At 37.8% G+C, this 18,577-nt stretch overlaps 2 protein-coding genes across 2 annotated transcripts in view; one reads left to right on the top strand and one right to left on the bottom strand.

The window, feature by feature from the left end:
- The window catches only part of gpc6b (glypican 6b), an 83,973-nt gene extending 68,796 nt beyond the window's left edge, over positions 1-15,177 (top strand). The window contains exons 7-9 of the mRNA XM_035676042.1: positions 9,950-10,086; positions 11,183-11,358; positions 12,501-15,177. Coding sequence (XP_035531935.1) covers positions 9,950-10,086; positions 11,183-11,358; positions 12,501-12,706 — 519 coding nt within the window. The 3' untranslated portion in view covers positions 12,707-15,177. The remainder of the gene's footprint in view (positions 1-9,949; positions 10,087-11,182; positions 11,359-12,500) is intronic.
- A 345-nt stretch (positions 15,178-15,522) lies between these two features.
- The window catches only part of dct (dopachrome tautomerase), a 4,094-nt gene continuing 1,039 nt past the window's right edge, over positions 15,523-18,577 (bottom strand). Inside the window, exons 3-8 of the mRNA XM_035676044.1 lie at positions 18,086-18,186; positions 17,209-17,375; positions 16,897-17,076; positions 16,655-16,790; positions 16,364-16,565; positions 15,523-15,698 (exon numbers count right to left, since the gene is read on the bottom strand). Of these exons, the coding sequence (XP_035531937.1) occupies positions 15,523-15,698; positions 16,364-16,565; positions 16,655-16,790; positions 16,897-17,076; positions 17,209-17,375; positions 18,086-18,186 (962 nt within the window). The remainder of the gene's footprint in view (positions 15,699-16,363; positions 16,566-16,654; positions 16,791-16,896; positions 17,077-17,208; positions 17,376-18,085; positions 18,187-18,577) is intronic.

The raw sequence follows: 18,577 nt of genomic DNA, 5'->3' as shown, positions 1-18,577 counted from the left end.
TTCTGATTCTGATTCTGATAAAACTGCCCAGTGGCTAGCAGATCAGACTGTAATTGTACTAGACAGCCTCCAGTTGTCAACGTATGCAATTGTGGAGTAGGACATTCCTTGAAAAGAGCATTCAACCTCGCTGAAACTGAATCAAGGTTTTTAAAAAAGGCCAGTTTGTGTGGGTGTGTAACCATGCAGATGAGTCTCTTATCTTGTACACTACAAGGCGTATTCTTGTACAGTCAAGACTGCACACTTTGTTTTGAATGGACCTCTGGGATCTGTACTATATTAAAACCCACTTACAATGACCAGTAACCACAGTAACCACAAATCACCACATCTACCAGAGCAGATGAATTGTGGCTATGAGTGTTGTTCTCTGATTGCATAAGTGAAAAGTCTCACCTTTTCAGAGAGAGAGAAAGGAGCTGTGCTTGTAAATGCATAGCTGAGTCCTCCATCGTTACACTCCCATCAGTTTGTGTCAGGTGGAAGGGCATAATTAAATAAGGTGTCTGACAAACATGCAAGGAGACGTCTCCCATTGCGACACATCTCAATCGGGGTCAGAAAACCACACAGTACACCAAAGCTTTATGACCTTGGTCCTGTCTTGAGATAAAGACATAAAGCCAAAAGGTGCAACAACAATAGAATACTTATCAGCCATAGTTCACTGTTGTCATTCAAAAGGCAGCGCTAGTAATGTTGTCAAGGAGACAGTCAGAATTAAGAAACTGTGGCAATGGCATTTGTGGTAGCTGGGTTGAAAACAACTTAGGTTTCTGGAAATTATAAGAGAGGAGTTATGGAAGTAATAAATAGTCACCAGTATTAAAAATTCACCAGATCGATTTATTCTCTGAGACACATTTAGACATATTTCATGCATGCATATGTGCAGTGCGAAACTAAGGACTGAACGATTTTGAAAGCCCAGTCCAAGGTGGCTGAAAGTAAGCTTTAAGAAGTAGAACAGAGGTCTGTTTTAAAAAGTGAGTTCTGAGCCAAAGTATTTTAAGTATATTTAAAAAAGCTCTACACCAAAAGTGAAGAATAAGTCACATTTGTCAAGCAACTCAGTGCTACTTACAGCTAGTGTAGACATAACTTAAGAGCAACTCTCAAGCAATCATGTGATTGTTCCGGATTGATCACATGTAGGCTACAGAAAACCAATCAAGTCAACTTTATCATAATAAAAAATCCTTACTTTTTTGTGTTTTGTTATTCTACAAATGGCTGTGTGATTTGTCTGCATTAGCAAATTTCTACATGAAATTTAAGGAAATTTTAAGAAACTGGCCAAAATGTTAAAAAAAAAAAAAAAAGGAAACCCAAACTGGAGCTCAGAGGAAATTCTGCAGCTATGGGAACATTACATGTGACAAAAAATCACAACTCAAAGGTTGACTTACTATATTCTTCTGAGTTTCTCAAAGCTGCGTGCTCTCCTCTGTCACTGTTCCACAGTGATCAGTCTGGGCCCTGTTGTTCACAACGACATGTACATGACTGTATGTTGTCTCAATCTTCAGTGATGTATTAATAGTGAAAAGGTTGAAGTTGCATAGAAAACATCTCTCATCCTGTCAGGAATCAAATTAATTCAGTACATTTAATATGCAACTGTAAATGCCATTAATTTATAACCATAATCCATAATACATACTGTATGCAGTCAACCAGGAGTCTGTTCAGTCTGTTCAATCTATGTAATATTTAAGATAACTTTAATATCCCTTGTGCATTTATAACTTGTTTTTACCAGATATTTAAATGTGAGTATGCAAGTGTTAAAAGCCTGTCACAAATAAATTAGCAAATCAAGTTAAGAAACAATAAACATGGTTAAATAAATAAGAACGAATGCTGTAGAGAGAGGAGTGTCGGGGAGTGAAGAGTTCATTTGCCCATGCCGAAAATTATAATTTCATTATAATTTGACTTTAATGGTTCAGTTTTTACCTTTTCCATATGCCATCATCACGTTGATAATCAGTCCCTGTTCAAGGGAAAATCAGAGGCCAAGTCAACCAGCAGTTATAGTGCCGAGACTAGAATTTTTCACAAAAAAAGGTCAGTGATTTTATTAAAATAATTCCATACATTTCTCAGCGACTAATGCTAGTGCCATAAAGGCTCTGCTACTTTTCATATCTGTCAATACATTAATGAAACATTCTGGGCCCATTGCAATCTAGGCTGCCTGCCTCTCTGGGGAACAAGGGCAGCAGGGAGAGAGCAGGCCTGCCGATGATTGCTCTGTTCTCCACAGTGCATAGCTTCCCTTTAATCATCTCCCTTTTTCAAACTTCTCCTGTCGTAGCCCTGGGCGAATCACAAGCACAAACTCACCAGTGTTTCATCAATATTATGTCATATTTTCTCACTGTGTGATAAATTCTGCTCACCATGATACACCACAATGGCTAACTGTGCAGATACCAGGGGACTGGTAATAAATGGTTTGAGGCAATATTATGTAAAATGGGCCACTTAATATGTTTTATTGTACACTGACAGTATGTAAATACTGAGCTACAACAACTTACAGAGGTTTGTCATTTATGAGTAATGAGGCATCATTTAAACCACTGGGTTACCTTAAATGTCCCTAAAATTTAGAAGGATAACTGGATCAACCTTAAGATATCATTAGTTTTGGGTGTGTGTGTTTTGTTTGTTTTTATTTAATATATTTTGGTGATTATTATTATTACTTACTCAGTATAGTGATCAAACCTGATCAAATTAGCCTAACTCTTGTACAACAACACAGCTTCTGCTATTTTTGGAACCGGTATTTTGTGTGTGTGTGTGTGTGTGTGTTTTACACAGAGATGCACCGTCACATTAAATTAAAGGCATGATGAATTCTTTCTCCTACAGCAGTTATGAAGATTGTTGAAAGTTGAAAATAAACCTATACCTCGAGGGTGTCACATAACTCTGTGATTAAATTCAGTATTCAGCTTTTTTTCACTGAAGTATGCAATCAAAACTAAATTTGACAGCATAGTCAGCCAGTATAGGAGGGAATCCAATATAATGCACTTGTGAAATTACATTGACACATTTTGAATTTCTTTAATTTCTTTAAACCTTAAAGCATTTGTAACACTTCTAAGTGATAAATATGTATTACTTTTGTTTATTGCCTCAGTAGTATCTCCTCAACTTCTGTCAGATATACCATTAAGATGGATTGCACCGCATTTCCAAAACAAATGCAAAATAATAGCCAGTTTTCAATAACAAAAGAGTTTCACTGTATATGTCAAGTATCCATTCCCAGGAAGCAGCATAATAACCAACTCACAGTGCTGTCACTGTCAGTGCTGTCACCAGAAGATGTAAGAAAGATATACGCAATGAGGCTTTGTTGAGATGTCCATGTTAAATCATGTTGTATTCTGCTGTGGCAGATTTATGCGAGGACGTGATGAGTCGTAATCAAGGGGTACAAGGAGAGCGGCTCCAGCTGAGAGTTGAAAAAAGTGCGATGGCCCGCAGAATGACGCTAAAAATGGCTTTATCATGAACACATGGTGTGTAGTCTGGCAGCGGAGGACAGAAACCACATATAACACCACATTTTAGTTTGCAAGTGGTTGTGCTGTTTTCTAACCACGATTTGCTTTGGTGTACCGTTCCCATATGTGTTCTGCAAGATAAACAGCTGGGCGATGTCTTTCTAGGCTCATCTATTGTGAAGTCACAGAGGGGAAACATATTTGCTTTGGCCCCTTTGTTGATGGATATTGATTGGATGAAAACAGCCTACATCTATATGCACTCTGGTAGTTACCTGCTCTAAGCAACACTGCCAGTCACCTTTGAGGTGAGTGTTTTCAGACAAGGACAAAAGAGACCTGTAAGAGAGGGAGACAACTGCTACTCAAAACATTATCACAGAGGTCATTTACTTGGTGTGCTTTGGGATAGCCAATATTATTTCTACTCTGCTGATTTTTTAATGTGCTAAAAATGCTCTAAGCCAGATGGCAGGTCTTGGATGAGAGAATCTGCTGTTTATGGGTAGACCTATACCAATGAGGAGGACTTTATGACGTGTTGGACACCAGATTAAATAGCCATGTCCAGGGACATACGCCCACAGGGCCTCAGCACCCTGATACTCGACACTGTAGCAGTTGATCTGTTGGCTACATTAACACATAGCGCACCCAGACTTAGAAAGCAGTGTGTATTAGTTTTTAGGATTGGCTCAGTCAACAATATAACTTGATCAAGAATGTGATGAAGAGGCAGAGTTATTCTTACTGTGGCCTTCCTGCTTGTGAGAAACTATTCGGTCTGTCCTCAAAGTGGTCACTGGTCAGGGAAAGACTTATGGCATGGCCAAGGTCTTGGTATGAGCACAACCGACTCCCTGACCTCTGTAATTGAGATGCAGGAAGAAAACTGCATTCGTATCAAATGAAAAAACTATTTTAACGCAGACAGGAGGAGCAGTTGCCAGGGAAAATAAGTTGATCGAGGAGTCGTCTGCCCCTCGTGGTTTCGTGGTGAGACCTGCTGCCGAGTCTATGATTAGATTGAACATGCACTAATTTAGCTCAGACTTGCAGCAGAGGGATATGCTCTGTGTCAAGCCGTGATGACATCCCCCAGATAGTTGCTTTAAAAAAAGGCTTACTGTTAATTTAACAAGATAGAGGTGTTTTAACTAGCATGAAACAGAATGTCTGATAAGCCCGTTTTTTTTTTTCTGTGAACGAGAGAAAGGGAGATTTACCAGCTGACAAAGCTGCCAGGGGAGACACTGAAAACTGTAGGTTAGCTTTGGCAGCGTGTGTGTGATGTGTTTTGAGTAAAAGTTAGAGAGATAGTCTGGCCACATATTTCTGTTTTTTTTTTTTTTATTGAAAGGCAGATAGCACGTCCGGGCATCATCCCACGGCCAGATAAGAGCTTAGGCCCCTGACATTGTGCTGTTGCCAGGAGTGTGACTGCAGCTTCAAAGCCAGTGACACGTCAGCTTTTTGATCTGCGAATAGGCAAGGGCATCTGAAAACCACTGGTTAGTACAGTTTACTCACATTTCAGCTGAAAGGTGGCGCACAGCTGCCACCCTGTTAACGCGCATATAGGAACAAACTCGTGACCTGCCTGTGTGCTCACTCAGCTACATACACAAATCCAACTGATGATAAATACATGGAGTATCTGTAAACACACAGACTATAAGCCTGCTAACACCATCATTGACTCATACTGTTGTTTTTGGAAATAATTATTCTCTGTAAACATTTCTTCATGTTTGTCCATTCAAGCTAGCCAATTACTTTTTACAGCAAGTAAACAATGTACTGTATATCTGGTATGTTTGGTTGGATTCTATTTGTGGTGGGGGGGGGGGATTAAGTTTAAAGGTAAGGTTATGTTTGAATCATGGCACGCTAAGCTGTGTGAGCTGTAATACATTAGATGCTCCTTTTCAGTGCTGTTCACTGCTGAATTAAATTTTCGAATCATATTGTGGCTCAGCTGTTTGGTAAACTTCCTGTTTTCCTGTTCCTGAAGAGACAGAAATAGCAGGAACAGAGAGAGAATTTGATTACATTTATGATTAATGAATTCATATTTATTAAAAGATTAATCGTGTATTGAGAGCAATTACAAAAAAGGTGGAAGAGGGAAGATGCTATACAGTCCAGAGATGACTGAGCATACACTGTTATATTACAGTTGAGGGAGAAACCAGAGGATTTATTCACAAAGCTCCTTAGAATAGGAGTCTGGTTTAAGATCACGGGTCAGCTAGCCATGAAACCTTCACTTTCAGTTAGGACTGTGGAAGAGAAGAGAAGAGAGAAGAGACCAGAATTACAGCAAGGGGGCAGAGAGAGAGAGAGAAACACAATGAAGTAATATATGGCTCATGACAGGAAGCAGGGAGACAGAGGGTGAAAAGAGAAAAAGTATGGCTGCAGAAGAAAGGAGCGAGCGGGCAAAAGTACACCTTGCTGCAGCTTTTCATCCTCAAGGTTTAAATTGATGCTTGATCATGAATAATTTCTCACCTTGTTTTAGCTAAACACAAGCACTTTTAAAGGATAGGTCTGGTGATATTTTGTATTTTTTGGCATTATTATCCACTAAGTCGCACAAAAAAGACTAAAACCAACAATGAATTCATCCTTACGTGGCCAAAGCCTGACATATAGTAGCTCACAGAATATCCTTTAGAGCTCCATTGTTGTCCAAAAACTATTAAAAACACATCAATGAACTGCACTGTGTGACATGTTCCTCAATTACAATAAATATGGCCACTGTACCATCCTGCTGCTGTAAACACTCACTAGGACACAAAGTGTGTGTTTTAATCCACCGCTGGAAAATTGTTCCCAACAAAAGCATTACATTCTCTTGTTTGAGTAACTAAAGACTACTGAGCCTCTATTTAAAAATTAAATTATATAAATGTGTAAATCGTTTTTAAAGATTTACATCAAAGGGCTTAGGGCTGAAACCGACAGATGGATCGGGAAGTATTGAAAGAGAGACAGCAGCAGTGTTGGTTTTGGTCTTCTAAAGGGGTTTGTTGACTTTAAGCAAAATATTTAAATAACACCATACCTTTGAATTTTATTTTTCACACTTTGTGCAATGCGTGAGACAAATATCTAAATTGTTGTAAACAGCAGAATCACTGAGACCTTACAGGACCTCCAAACCTGAAACAACTTTGTTCTAACATTTGCAATTATTTTCATCCCTCATGTGAATATCTAGCAGTATTACTGTAAGTTAAAGGCCGCTGAAATTTCAGTTTTATAATGAATACCAATTAAATAAATAATAAATCAATTTGACTTTCTAAATATCTGTTCGTGGATGTCTGAGAACAGTTATAGTCCTTAATGTGAAGCAGAATATTCTCAGTTCTTTCTTAAAACATCTCCAGGCATGCATTTTCACAAAATTGTAGGGAACATTATGCCTTTAAGAAACATAGAATATAGATGATGTGATGCATAAAACAGAAAGAGAGCAAGGCCATGTACAGCCCTGTAGGATGAGCCTTCCTCGTAGAGACCTTGGCAAAGTAGAAAATGTATTCAATTCTTCTTTGGATCTTTCTTTTAGTGCAGTACGAGATAGACAAAATATTAAACTGTGACTATGCAAAAATGTCATCATACAATTACAGTATGATTCCAAAAGATTTTGCAAAAGGAGAAAAAAAGATGAAATGAAAGAAATCAGGTTATATAACAGAACAACTGTAACACTTAGTTTCCCTTATTAGTAGTATTAGTAGTATTAGTACTACTAGTAGTTGTGTGTGTGTGTGTGTATATATATATATATTTATCAGTATAGTATATAGTACATTCAAATGTAGCTGCGTACAACTCCATTATAAATGGTAAATGGGCGGACTTAAAGTAAAGTGTAAAAATTATTATGTAAATTATAAATCTCCATATTTGGAGATATTTGTTTTTATTATACAACAGTAAGTACATTCATGCCCTAAGTGTGAGTGTGTGTGTGTGTGTGTGTGTAGCAGTGTGTCTAAAAAAAATCATATTAGTCATATTTAAAACATTATTCTATGTCAGTGGAAGAGTTTATTCATTCAATAATACATGTATAGTTAATGCATATAGAAGATGTGTCTGTCTTTTCCCAGCACTTCTAATACATCAAGATGCATATGTTGGCAATGTTTTAAGGTTTTACAGGAACAAATTATAATTTAAATGATGTCTACTATCAACTACCTTGTCAGCCCTTATTACACAACCATAGGTATTACACACTTTGATGTCACCAGGAATTAAAATAGCTATCACACATCCTGATAATAGTAATCTTTTAGGTTGTCACTATAAACAAATAGAATTTAATATCCGGGTGAGGGACGAGGGGGAGGGTGTTTTGTCTGTGATCTTCATTATGATTTTAATGAGAATATCAACCCTGTCAGTAATAAGCAGCTGATTGTAATGAGGACCTGGGCTCCACATACACGTCCTCTCTCCTTCCTCACATACCATCACCACACTGGAATGATATTATGGAGTTTTTCTGTTTATACTGATTTTTGTGTATACGTGCTTCATTAGTCTTCCTTCCTGCATCTGTCTCCACGGCAAATATGTCAGACCACATTAGGATTCATGTGAATGTGAAGTTTGATATGAAAGAAACACATTAGTGAAGATAATTGGTATCAATTTGAAATGTGTTTTCTCACTTTCATTTCCTTTATGTATTTTCTTTCTGGCTGGTTTCATCTCTCCATTTCTCAAAGACATAGTGCCATCTAGTGTGCATTGCAGCTGGTTGCATGCCAGGGCTGCTTGTTGCAGTCGTATTATTTATTCATGGGCAATGCGCAATGAAGTGAGAGGCAGACTTTTCCCAAAGGCATATTTATTATTGTGTGAAAAGGCTCAATGTTTCCTCTTCGTTTTAAACTTTTCTCCTGTAAGCATTAAACATTGCAGTTATTTCAGTGGATATCAATAGGGGGTTTTATATAACTGCTAAGACTGTGTGTTTGTTGTGGTTGGTTGAAATAGGAAATGTTTGGTCACTCTGTATAATATATATGTGGCTGAGTACAGCTTTATGTGCCAATACTGCACAGCAGAAAATATTATTAAAAGGAATAATCATTAAGACATTGCCAGTCACCTCAGCCCTCAGCTACATGAAACATGGCAGTGCAATGTTTAGCGGAGGTGCTAATTTAAATATTTGCATTACTAAAACATTAATATGTCATTCCTAGTTTAATTCACACTTTTTACCGACCTGGTTTTGCCAGCTGATCCTGTGAGAAACTGTGAGTTTCTCACTTGTTAAACTAAACTTAATGTGTGAGGTTTAGTCAAACATTGCCAGTCAATCTCTTGCATTGAGTGCAGCCTTGACCCTCTGGGCAGTATCACAGCTGCTGAAGTGCTTTGGCATCAGTGTGACAGGATTAACACATCAAAAGCAGAGTCGGGGCCTACAGCAGCGTCACACAGTCAGTACAGCACCTTTCATGTTCTGCTCAGGTTCACTACAATTTCACGTAAGCCAACAGCAAGTCAGACGGAAAAAGATAATGGGCCAACCTGCTGCTATCAGGCTTTCCCTCAGCTTCAGTGAAATATGTCAAATTCTGTGTTTGATGAAAGATTGGAGTTCAACAGGCTCAAGTCAGGAAACGATATCTGACTGTTTCACATGGCAGGGATGCAAAGGAGCATTTAAGTCTGACATTCAAGCTGAAATTATTGCTGCAAGCCAGCATGGTCTTACTTTTCATGATGCAAACATTTGATAGTCAACACGGAAGGAAAATTAAACCCAAATCATTTTTTTGGGGAGTCAGGGAGTTAAGATGTCTCAGGGTCAAATACCAAGATTTATAATCCCTTTGATAAGATGTGGTAATAAGTGAAGGCGGGGCAGTTTTATAATGAGTTTGCAAATTAGATATATCAGAGAGTTTAAAAAAAGACTAAAGCTCAGTTAGGTCATAGACGCTTGATTCATACCTACCATTTTTTATATATATCAGACACTTCAAGGATATCTTTCATTGTCTGTATTTTCTCAGATGCTTTTATAAGAAGGGTAATTAGTAATATTGTTGTAAGGCTTTGGGCGCTACAGCATAAATATAGGTATGGGAGGGGTGTCATTGTCAACACTCGGTATCTTTTGTATTTAATAATGAAACGAAATAATGGGTTATTAAAAAAATTCCAAATTGGTTACAAATGTACATCCAATTAATGTTCACATTTTTGCACCGATATTTCTTGTATTATGTGCTGTATATATATATATTATACATGTATCATTTTCAGCTGTACAGTAACTCTAAGGCTGCAGTTGCTGTATTGGATCACTAACTTGATTTGTTTATAAAGGGGTTTTTTTTCATCCCATGTAACAACCCCTGTCTTTGCTTAAGGTGCTTGACATAAAAGAGAAACTGAAGCTGTCAAAGAAATTTTGGTCCAACCTGCCCGAGGCAATGTGCGTGGAGGACAGAGTGACCGCTGGAAATGTCAGTGATGACGAGTGCTGGAATGGACATACCAAGGGCAGGTAAGTGTGCCAGTGCCCAAGACAAATGCAGGCTAATACAAAAGGCTACTAAGAAGTCCAAAGTCTGTTCGATTCAATGGTAATCTGTCTAATCCCAGAATTAAGGACCAGATTAATTACTTTAACTGATTTAAACTCAGCTGTGCAAGAATTTTCGTACTTTGACAGTTATTTGTAAACTAAAGAAACAGGATGTGGTTTCCTAAATACTCCATAGTTGATCATTCTGGTTTGGATTCATCCTTTACTATACAGCATAATTTGCTTTGATGCTTTTTACATTTTTGTCAGTGTTATTTTATAGAATTGTGTTTTTATTCTCCTTTAAAATGTGCAACCAGCATGGTGCATCCCTGTTAATCTGATTTTCAAGGAAAATATCATCACCAATGCTCCAAATGCCCACAGCCATGCTGAGGTCACGGTTAATTGATTTGAGCTGCTTTTATTCATAACATCAACTTGTATGATCAAAAGATGTTGAGAATTCGCATTTTAAATTCTTTGAATAACCCTTAAAGTTAATAATTTACCCTGTGTGGCAGCTGTTGCTATTTTCTGCGACCAGAAAGGAAAGAATATCATCAGTGAAATTAGTCAAATGTTACGACAGACAGAGCAGAGACTTCTGAGGTGTATGTTATCCAGAGTGATCTGGGTTTATGGGAAACAAATGCTGTTGTGTGAGACGACATGTGGAAGGGCCTCACATGATGGCCTGCTGCGTATTCCTATCAAGCAGGAATATAGGCAGCTGTTGTTTTTCCCTGGAGAAATATTTCACAGCTATGTCAAAATTACCCAACGTGATCAGGTCAAATGTTGATTGTGTCAACACTGTTATGGCCTTAAAGAGCTATTCTTATATGCTGTATGAGAATTAGATCCAAAGTTTAAGCTTTCTCTGGTCTTTCTTATTGACAAAGGACTTCTGATGATGAGAATTCTTTGCATGTATGAGAGTTCAGAATCTATAATAAGTTGGTTCACTGTCAAAAATATTATTTTTTATTCACTAATGAGCACCTTTTAACAAGCACCTTGTCGAAATAAATTCATAAGCGTTATTTTATTTGTTGTATTTTCAACCTAAAAGGTACTTCCCTGAAGTTCAAAAGGATGGACTGACCAACCAGGTGAATAACCCTGAGGTGGGTGTTGACATCACCCGCCCAGACACCTTCATCCGCCAGCAGATCATGGCTCTGAGGGTGATGACCAACAAGTTGAAAAGTGCCTACAACGGCAATGATATCTACTTTCAAGACTCAAGTAAGCAGTTTGACGCTTTCCCCTTGCACACACGTGACAACTTGCGGCTTAAGGCAGGAAATTTATTTTTAGACTTGCCCACCCTGCTCTGGTTGGTCAAGTTCTTGCTTCAACTTGTCACTCATCTTGATAAGCTGTCCAGTTTGAAATACTACCTAACCTTCAGCATCAGTAAAGCCACACAAGGCCATGAAAGAGCAAATAACTAACACAGACAGCGTGCAATAAAAAAAATAAATCAATGCCACCAGCTGCAAGGCCTCTCTCAATTCTCTAATTTGTGCGCCCTCCACTCATCTCTCCTTTGTGTCTCTCCTCACCTCCTCCACTCGCATCTCTGGTGGGAGGGACTAAAATGTAAGGAGAGGAGGCAAGGAGAGGAATGGATATACAAATTGGGAAATGAGAAAAAAGGCCTATAGTCTTCATCAAGTGAAATGTTGATGAAGACAGTTATGGAACAATTTGGAGGCAGAACATTGGGTGTGCCATATTCTCCCTTCATGTAGCCATCACAGAAAATTGGGAAAGAAGGATTTGGTACAGAGTCACAGACTCCATTAACCTCCATTAACTTATTTTTTTAGCCACTTGGGGGCAGCAGAAACACGCAGTAAACAAAACACTAACATAATGTATCACATTTGAAGTTGACAGGGTAAGCTTATAAACAGTGGCTTATTTACAAAACCAGCAGATACAGAAGACTATTAGCAATACTATGGAATTTATGTCCACTTGATACATGTAAGTCCAGTATTTACTCTCTTTTTAGCTCTCTCTTTTGGGTCTCCACCAACTATCTGGCTGAATGCTCCACCATCTAGTAGTATACTGTATATCTATCTGAGTTTTGTAAAACCAAAACAATAAGCTAAAAGACACTAAAGCACTCCATAGAGCTGAAAGGAACAGAAGACGAGGTGATAATTCTGTGTTTATCATATGAACAACACTCACACGTAGCTATTTGATTCACTATTAATATAAAAAAAAATTTAATTATAGCTACAGCTCACAGCTGTAACTTTAATGTGTAACCGTTGCATATTGGTGCTTTAAAGCAACAGTTTAGGATCATTGTTGAGTAATGTTTTCAGTGATGTGCTCAGTCTGACTTGTGTTTTGTTATGGTGTTGCAGGCGATGAAGGCAGTGGCTCAGGCAGTGGCAGCGGCTGCACAGAGGTCTGCCCCACAGAAATGGACGGTGCTGCCACTGAAGCCCCAGTGGTGGAAGCCGACCGCAGTGGGCCTGTGGATAACTCTGCCTCGCTCCCTGCACCATCTGTAGCCCTGCCAACCATGCTGGCCCTCTCAGCCCTGGCACTCCACCGACAATGGAGATAATGCTGGAGGAACTGGCTAAACATGGACAGCAGGGTTTTTTTTTTTTCTTTTTTGCAGTTTTTGTATTCAGGCAGATTGGAGCTACAGTCAAGCAGACAGTATTCAGGCTGCCAGCCTCGAGGCTAGAAGAGTCTGCTCTGAAAAAAAGAGCAGTCATGCATCGTGATTTCCCACTTTCCCAAAGATCGTGCAGTGCCATCCTTAGACTTGATATTTTATGGCATCACTTCACCATCTCACACTGATGCCGACCCAACAAACTCTGCTTCAGAGATTTCTTGCACATATGGCAGGTATTAATGTAGGTCTCCATGTGGAAAAATATAACACGCACTTTGATTGTTTTGATTTTTTAATGCAAAAACCTGTTGGTGTGTTGAAAAACATTGAGAATGTGGTTATTTGATGCACCTAAAAGAGGCACAATAAGTTTAATATATGTTTAACACTATATTTTGAAACAAGTACAAAGCATATAGATCTAAATGATCTAAATTCAGGAACATGAGGTTTCTGCCTAAAATTTTAAGTGAATCCTTGTTCCACTGTCATTAAATCATGTGCCAATTATTGATTTTTGATTAATCAAAGTTGTTATAAATCCATACTGGTTTGAGATCAAATACAGGCACATGTTTCTTATGTTTCTCAATAATTTCAACTATTAAGTTTGGCAAGAGTGTAGGTTAAGTATATCATGGGTTGGTCCTGGATCTGCTCTGCTCTTAGTTATCCACTGAAACTGTTCAACAGCCACCTTGTGATAAAACCAACATTTTGTTAAAAGGGATAAGACTGACATTTTTATATACTCATTTGCCTTGCAACAAATGTATTATCTGCTAAATATTCTCATATCATGCTGGTTTCTCGGGCTTGGCTTGTGGAGTAGAAACCCTGGACCGATTTCATATGGAGCCACTATTGACACACAGAGAAGGTGCCACAAATATACAGTAATGCTACGCATTAACATAGTGATGTTGGTTCTGTAGTGTTGTGGGGTGCATATCCTGGTGTGTAGTCAATGAATTCATGTCCGAGAGGCCTAAACAAATTGAAATCCTCGCTAATATATGATTGCTCAGTAGTGTGTTTCCATCTAACCGCTTTATAGCATCAGTGACCTGCATACAAATCCGTACACAGCCAAATAGAGATACACAAATCAACTATTTATAGAAGATATTTGAATGGTTCTGCTAACATGAAGCCTTATAAAGACAAAGGGACACACTAATGAAAAATTATAACTGTATATGTGTAAACGGACATGCACATCTCACTAGGAAGCGCCCATTCAATACAGAATCACCATCACCAGTCTTGTGCTGCTGTACTCTTGCTGTAATTTACAGTATTTGGGGGCTATAAAGTTTTTTCTGCATCCTCAGAATAATCTACAAGTATTTCCACAAATATTAAACATTTTTAGAAGCTCCAGCAATTCTGGATTTGCATATACAGGAACAACACGAAGGCATATGTGATTGAATAGCCAAAGCTTATCCTGTAACTGCTTTCACAGTTTGGATAAAATAGTCGTAAAATAGTCGTCAAAATGTGCATTGCATTTGAAAAAGCTACAAAACTGAAATACTGACAGGTAAAAAGTTTAAATGTTGCTATTTTTTAAATTTCATTACCACAGTTATGTAAACGGTGAGAAAATTATTAAGAGAAGAAGTAGCAAACTGCACACAGTGGTTACTGGAAATGCAAAGAAAGGGTCCCTAAATTTATCTGTAAAGCTTGAATGGTTATGTCTGCAGCACAGACAGGCTTGAAGCCGACCACAGTCACCTGTGAAATGAGAATCTGTGGAGACTGGACAGGGCTGAATGCTTCAGTGAAGCTCCTCAGTAGAGCGTACTTACAGAGAATGTGAGAGGCCTGGCACTGCTGAGGGGGGCGGACAAAACCAGCCTGTATGTACGTCCACTGTTCTCTGAGAGCCCGTCAGCTCCATAACCACCAGGCCAGCTAAGCTTACATATCCAAGGAATTAACCAGTGTTATGCCCTTAGCAGTATATCAATGAATATTTGTTGAGCTTTTCATTATTACATTTACATCAGCGTTTACATACACATTGCAAGAACAAAAATATATAAAACATGTCAAATGTGTCAATTAAAAGGATTCTTTATTATGAACATTGATCTTACAGGATGCCCTTTTTATGTTTTGTAACATTTAACTTTTAATGGTAATATTTTTGCAATAAAATATTGAAAATGGATGTCTGGTCAGACAAATTATCTGAAAAATAGAATTAGCAGAAAACACTATAAAGTCAACATTTTTTACAATCAATGCATTGCTGTATGAAGTTAAATTTGAAACTAGGAGAGGTGAAGAACTAGTAGAGTGAATATGCCTTATTGTTTTTCAGGTGCAATTAAGATGATTGCATTTGTGTTTTGTTACGGTTCTTGAGAATAAATATTTATTAAAAACATTCCAATAGATTTGTATTTGTGGTGACTCTTAGAAATTATAAAATATGTATAATCATGAAAGCCAGTGATAGAAATGGGGTCAAACTTTTGTAAGCACACAAAGGAGAATGTTACTAAACCAGTTAAAGTATACATTAATTTTGACTGGTCTCACTTGAAATGTTGTATTAAGTTACAATTAATATTTTCCAAAGGATACGATTCTCATCATTCTTGTCTTCTATGACATGAGATTTAAGTAAAATGTAAAAGTGTAGTTATTTTAGAGGATTAATATTTTTCTCTTGCTTGACAGTAGGGCCCCAGATTGGTTCTCTTAGGTATATATTAGTGCATTCAGAACAACAGGTGAAGCTATGCTTCCTCTGTGTACTTTCTATTTGTGAAGTCTGCTTTTATCAGAGGTTCAAAACCTCTGTTTCTCCGTTGACGCAGGTAGAGCACAAAGATAAGGAGTAGCACCAGGAGACCGATGAAGATTCCCCCCAGAGTGGATCCCAGCACAAACACAGCTGGACTTCCATCTGCGTCTGTAAAGATGAAGTAAAGGCAGAGATATTCATAAAAAACATACACACATTAATTACATACATTAGTAATTATGTTAAAATAAGATGTTTAAAATGTCTGCTCCGATATAACAAAGAGGGATTTGATGAGGCTGTGAATCAACATCAGTGACTTAACGTTACTCAGCTATTAAATTATACTAATTCGAAACTAACTCTCTTACTGTGCTATTTCAAAACATTGACTTGCCAACAATACAGAACTGTACCTCTAGCAAGCATATATTCTAAAAAAAATACACTTTATCAGTGCCAGACTCATGTAAAAAGACAGAACTTTAAAAACAAACAAACTTCAGAGATTACCGTATGCCCTAGTTCACTATTTTCCTACTGTTATTAAATAAAACTAAGGAAATAAAAAATGTTAATCAGTCAACTATAGAGGTGCTAGAAGGTTGACTATTTTACGTTTGGACAGACCGAGGCTAGCAGTTTCACGGCTGTTTCCAGTCTTCATGCTAAGCTAAGCTAACCGGCTGCTGGCTGTAGCCTTATATCTAACGTACAGATATGAGAGTGGATTTGATCTTCTCATCCAACTCTCAGCAATAATCAGCAAATAAGAATATTTATCAAAATGTCAAACTAATTCTTTGAACGCATTCTCTTTAACACTTGCTCACCATCCAGGGCAGCCGCATAGGAATATCCCAGCTGCTCGGATGCAACATATATCTCCTCATTAGTGATCGGAGGGAAGAAGGGAACCATGTTGTAGTCTCTGTTGTGACCAATGGGGGCCATCTCATCTGGGTAGGTGGCGTTGGATGGAGCAAATCTTTTCATCCACTCGTCAAAAATGGCATCAGTGAAAGCGTGGAGCACCTGCAAGACAAACAACCAGAAACACCACAGTGATTTTTAATGACAACAACAATGTTGTTTCAGAGTAAACCATGAAATCAGATTCTGACCAGAAAGATGGGGTCGTTGGCTGCCGCGTGAGACAAAGAGCTGGTTCCATTGAGCATGGAGTGGACGAGGTTGTGGAGGTTATTGACTGATTCATCAAGTTCTCCATCTGGCTTTTCGTACCCTTCGAGAGCATTTCTGTTTAAAAGCAAAAAGTATGTTAAACAGTAGTTTGGCAAACTGGCATGTAGACAATTGCTGTCAGAGTGAAATAACAGGTATACATTTAAAATTATAGTTGTACCTAAAACTGAAGGAGGAGTTGGTGAAGTATGGAGGGCTGTCAAAGTCTCTGATCCCAAGGCAGCTTCTGACGTCATTCATGGTGGGCAAAGACCTGTTACCTCTCTCCATTATCCCTCTCTGAATGGAGCCCTCATTAGTGCCGTTACAAAGAGTCACCAAGCGATTGTAGTCATCCAGACTGGAGGAGAAAACAATTTAAACATTGAAATGTTTTCTAGCATTCAAAACGTATATTCATTTGTCACACAGTGTTTATTTCATCACAATCCAACCAATAATTATTGAGTCTTTTTCCTTAGTTTGTGCTGACCTGTTACATACCACCCCCCATCTGGAGAATCTGGACTGGTTACTGATGAGGGATGGGTTGTCTGGGTTTCGGCCTCCCAGCAGGGAGTCGGTACATACATCACACTCACTCTGTCCTGTGGCAAAGTTCCAGTAAGGGATCCCAAAGTTCTCATTGCCAGTCAATCTCTGCAGGGAACAGACCGATTTTATTGATACTAGTTTACATTAGTATTACAAATGTTAATGTGGGGCTTTTGACATGCAAAATACAAGTGCTGTTTGCTATGCTGTAACTGTGACTTCCTTAGTCTAGGATCTACATTATATATCCTTTATTTCTCTTTCCTGACCCTGTCCTGTCTCTGTCTTCTATTTTTCTATTTTTTTTTAACCAATTCTCTGTGTATTAAAAAATCATTCAAGAGTTATAAATATTATATAATAACTTTTTTGTTCTTGGAAGCACAGAGTGTGACACTGAAAAAGTATTGAGTGTGATACAAATAAAATGTCTTTAAGGTAGGTTATCTGCTCCTTTGGGCAGAGTGATTCACTCCAGCAATATGATATCAGAGTCTCCGGTATTTGTTTGTGCCTTTAACAATGTATTCACCAAACTGTCAATGACTATTATACTGGATGGATAATTGTGAAAAAAAAATGGAATTAAATAACTTCTAGATACTGATTTACAAAAAAATTTAATAAACAAAAAGCCCAATGTTAAAGTTTAAAGGTTTAAATTACTAAGAAAAAAGCAAATATAATAGATAAGTTGATAACATAATTAAAAGCTGACACACTTACTTATTCACAGCCGTTTGGTTTCATCAAAAATTACTGATCCCATCCACAAATACAGTTTGAACAACATATTTTCAGAAGATTACACATACCTGTAGCTCTCTTTCCAAGCTGAGGAGGTGATACCTGTGCCAGGTAATGAATGCTGGTCCTTTGTGTGAGAAATCAATGGCTTTGAATGGACGACCGGGACCTACAGGGAGACAAAGGGTTTGATGAGCTCTTCATGTGATCGACAAGGCACTAATGTATACATCACACAATTTGTATGTCAAATAAATATTAATATATGTACCAGTAAACAAATTACTTTTGATTTCTTTTGTAAAAGTTAAGTCACAGTCTAAATTATATATTTTTTAATATAGGGACTAACACTAGCCGATAAATAAATAAATCAATGTAGTAAATGTTTTCTGATGATGTTCAAGGAATGATTACTTCCATAATGTTGAACACAGTAAAACAGAACACAACTAAGAATTGAAGAAAAATCTATTGAATCTATTAATTATAATGATTTAATAATTTAATAATTATAAATCTGATTATATTCATATATTCATCCCCGCTGCTCTAAGGAA

Source organism: Morone saxatilis, unplaced genomic scaffold (genome assembly GCF_004916995.1).
Source record: "Morone saxatilis isolate NCDOM2014 unplaced genomic scaffold, NCSU_SB_2.0 Contig5, whole genome shotgun sequence".
Taxonomy (NCBI): domain Eukaryota; kingdom Metazoa; phylum Chordata; class Actinopteri; family Moronidae; genus Morone; species Morone saxatilis.
This window is presented reverse-complemented; position numbering and strand designations above follow the sequence as displayed.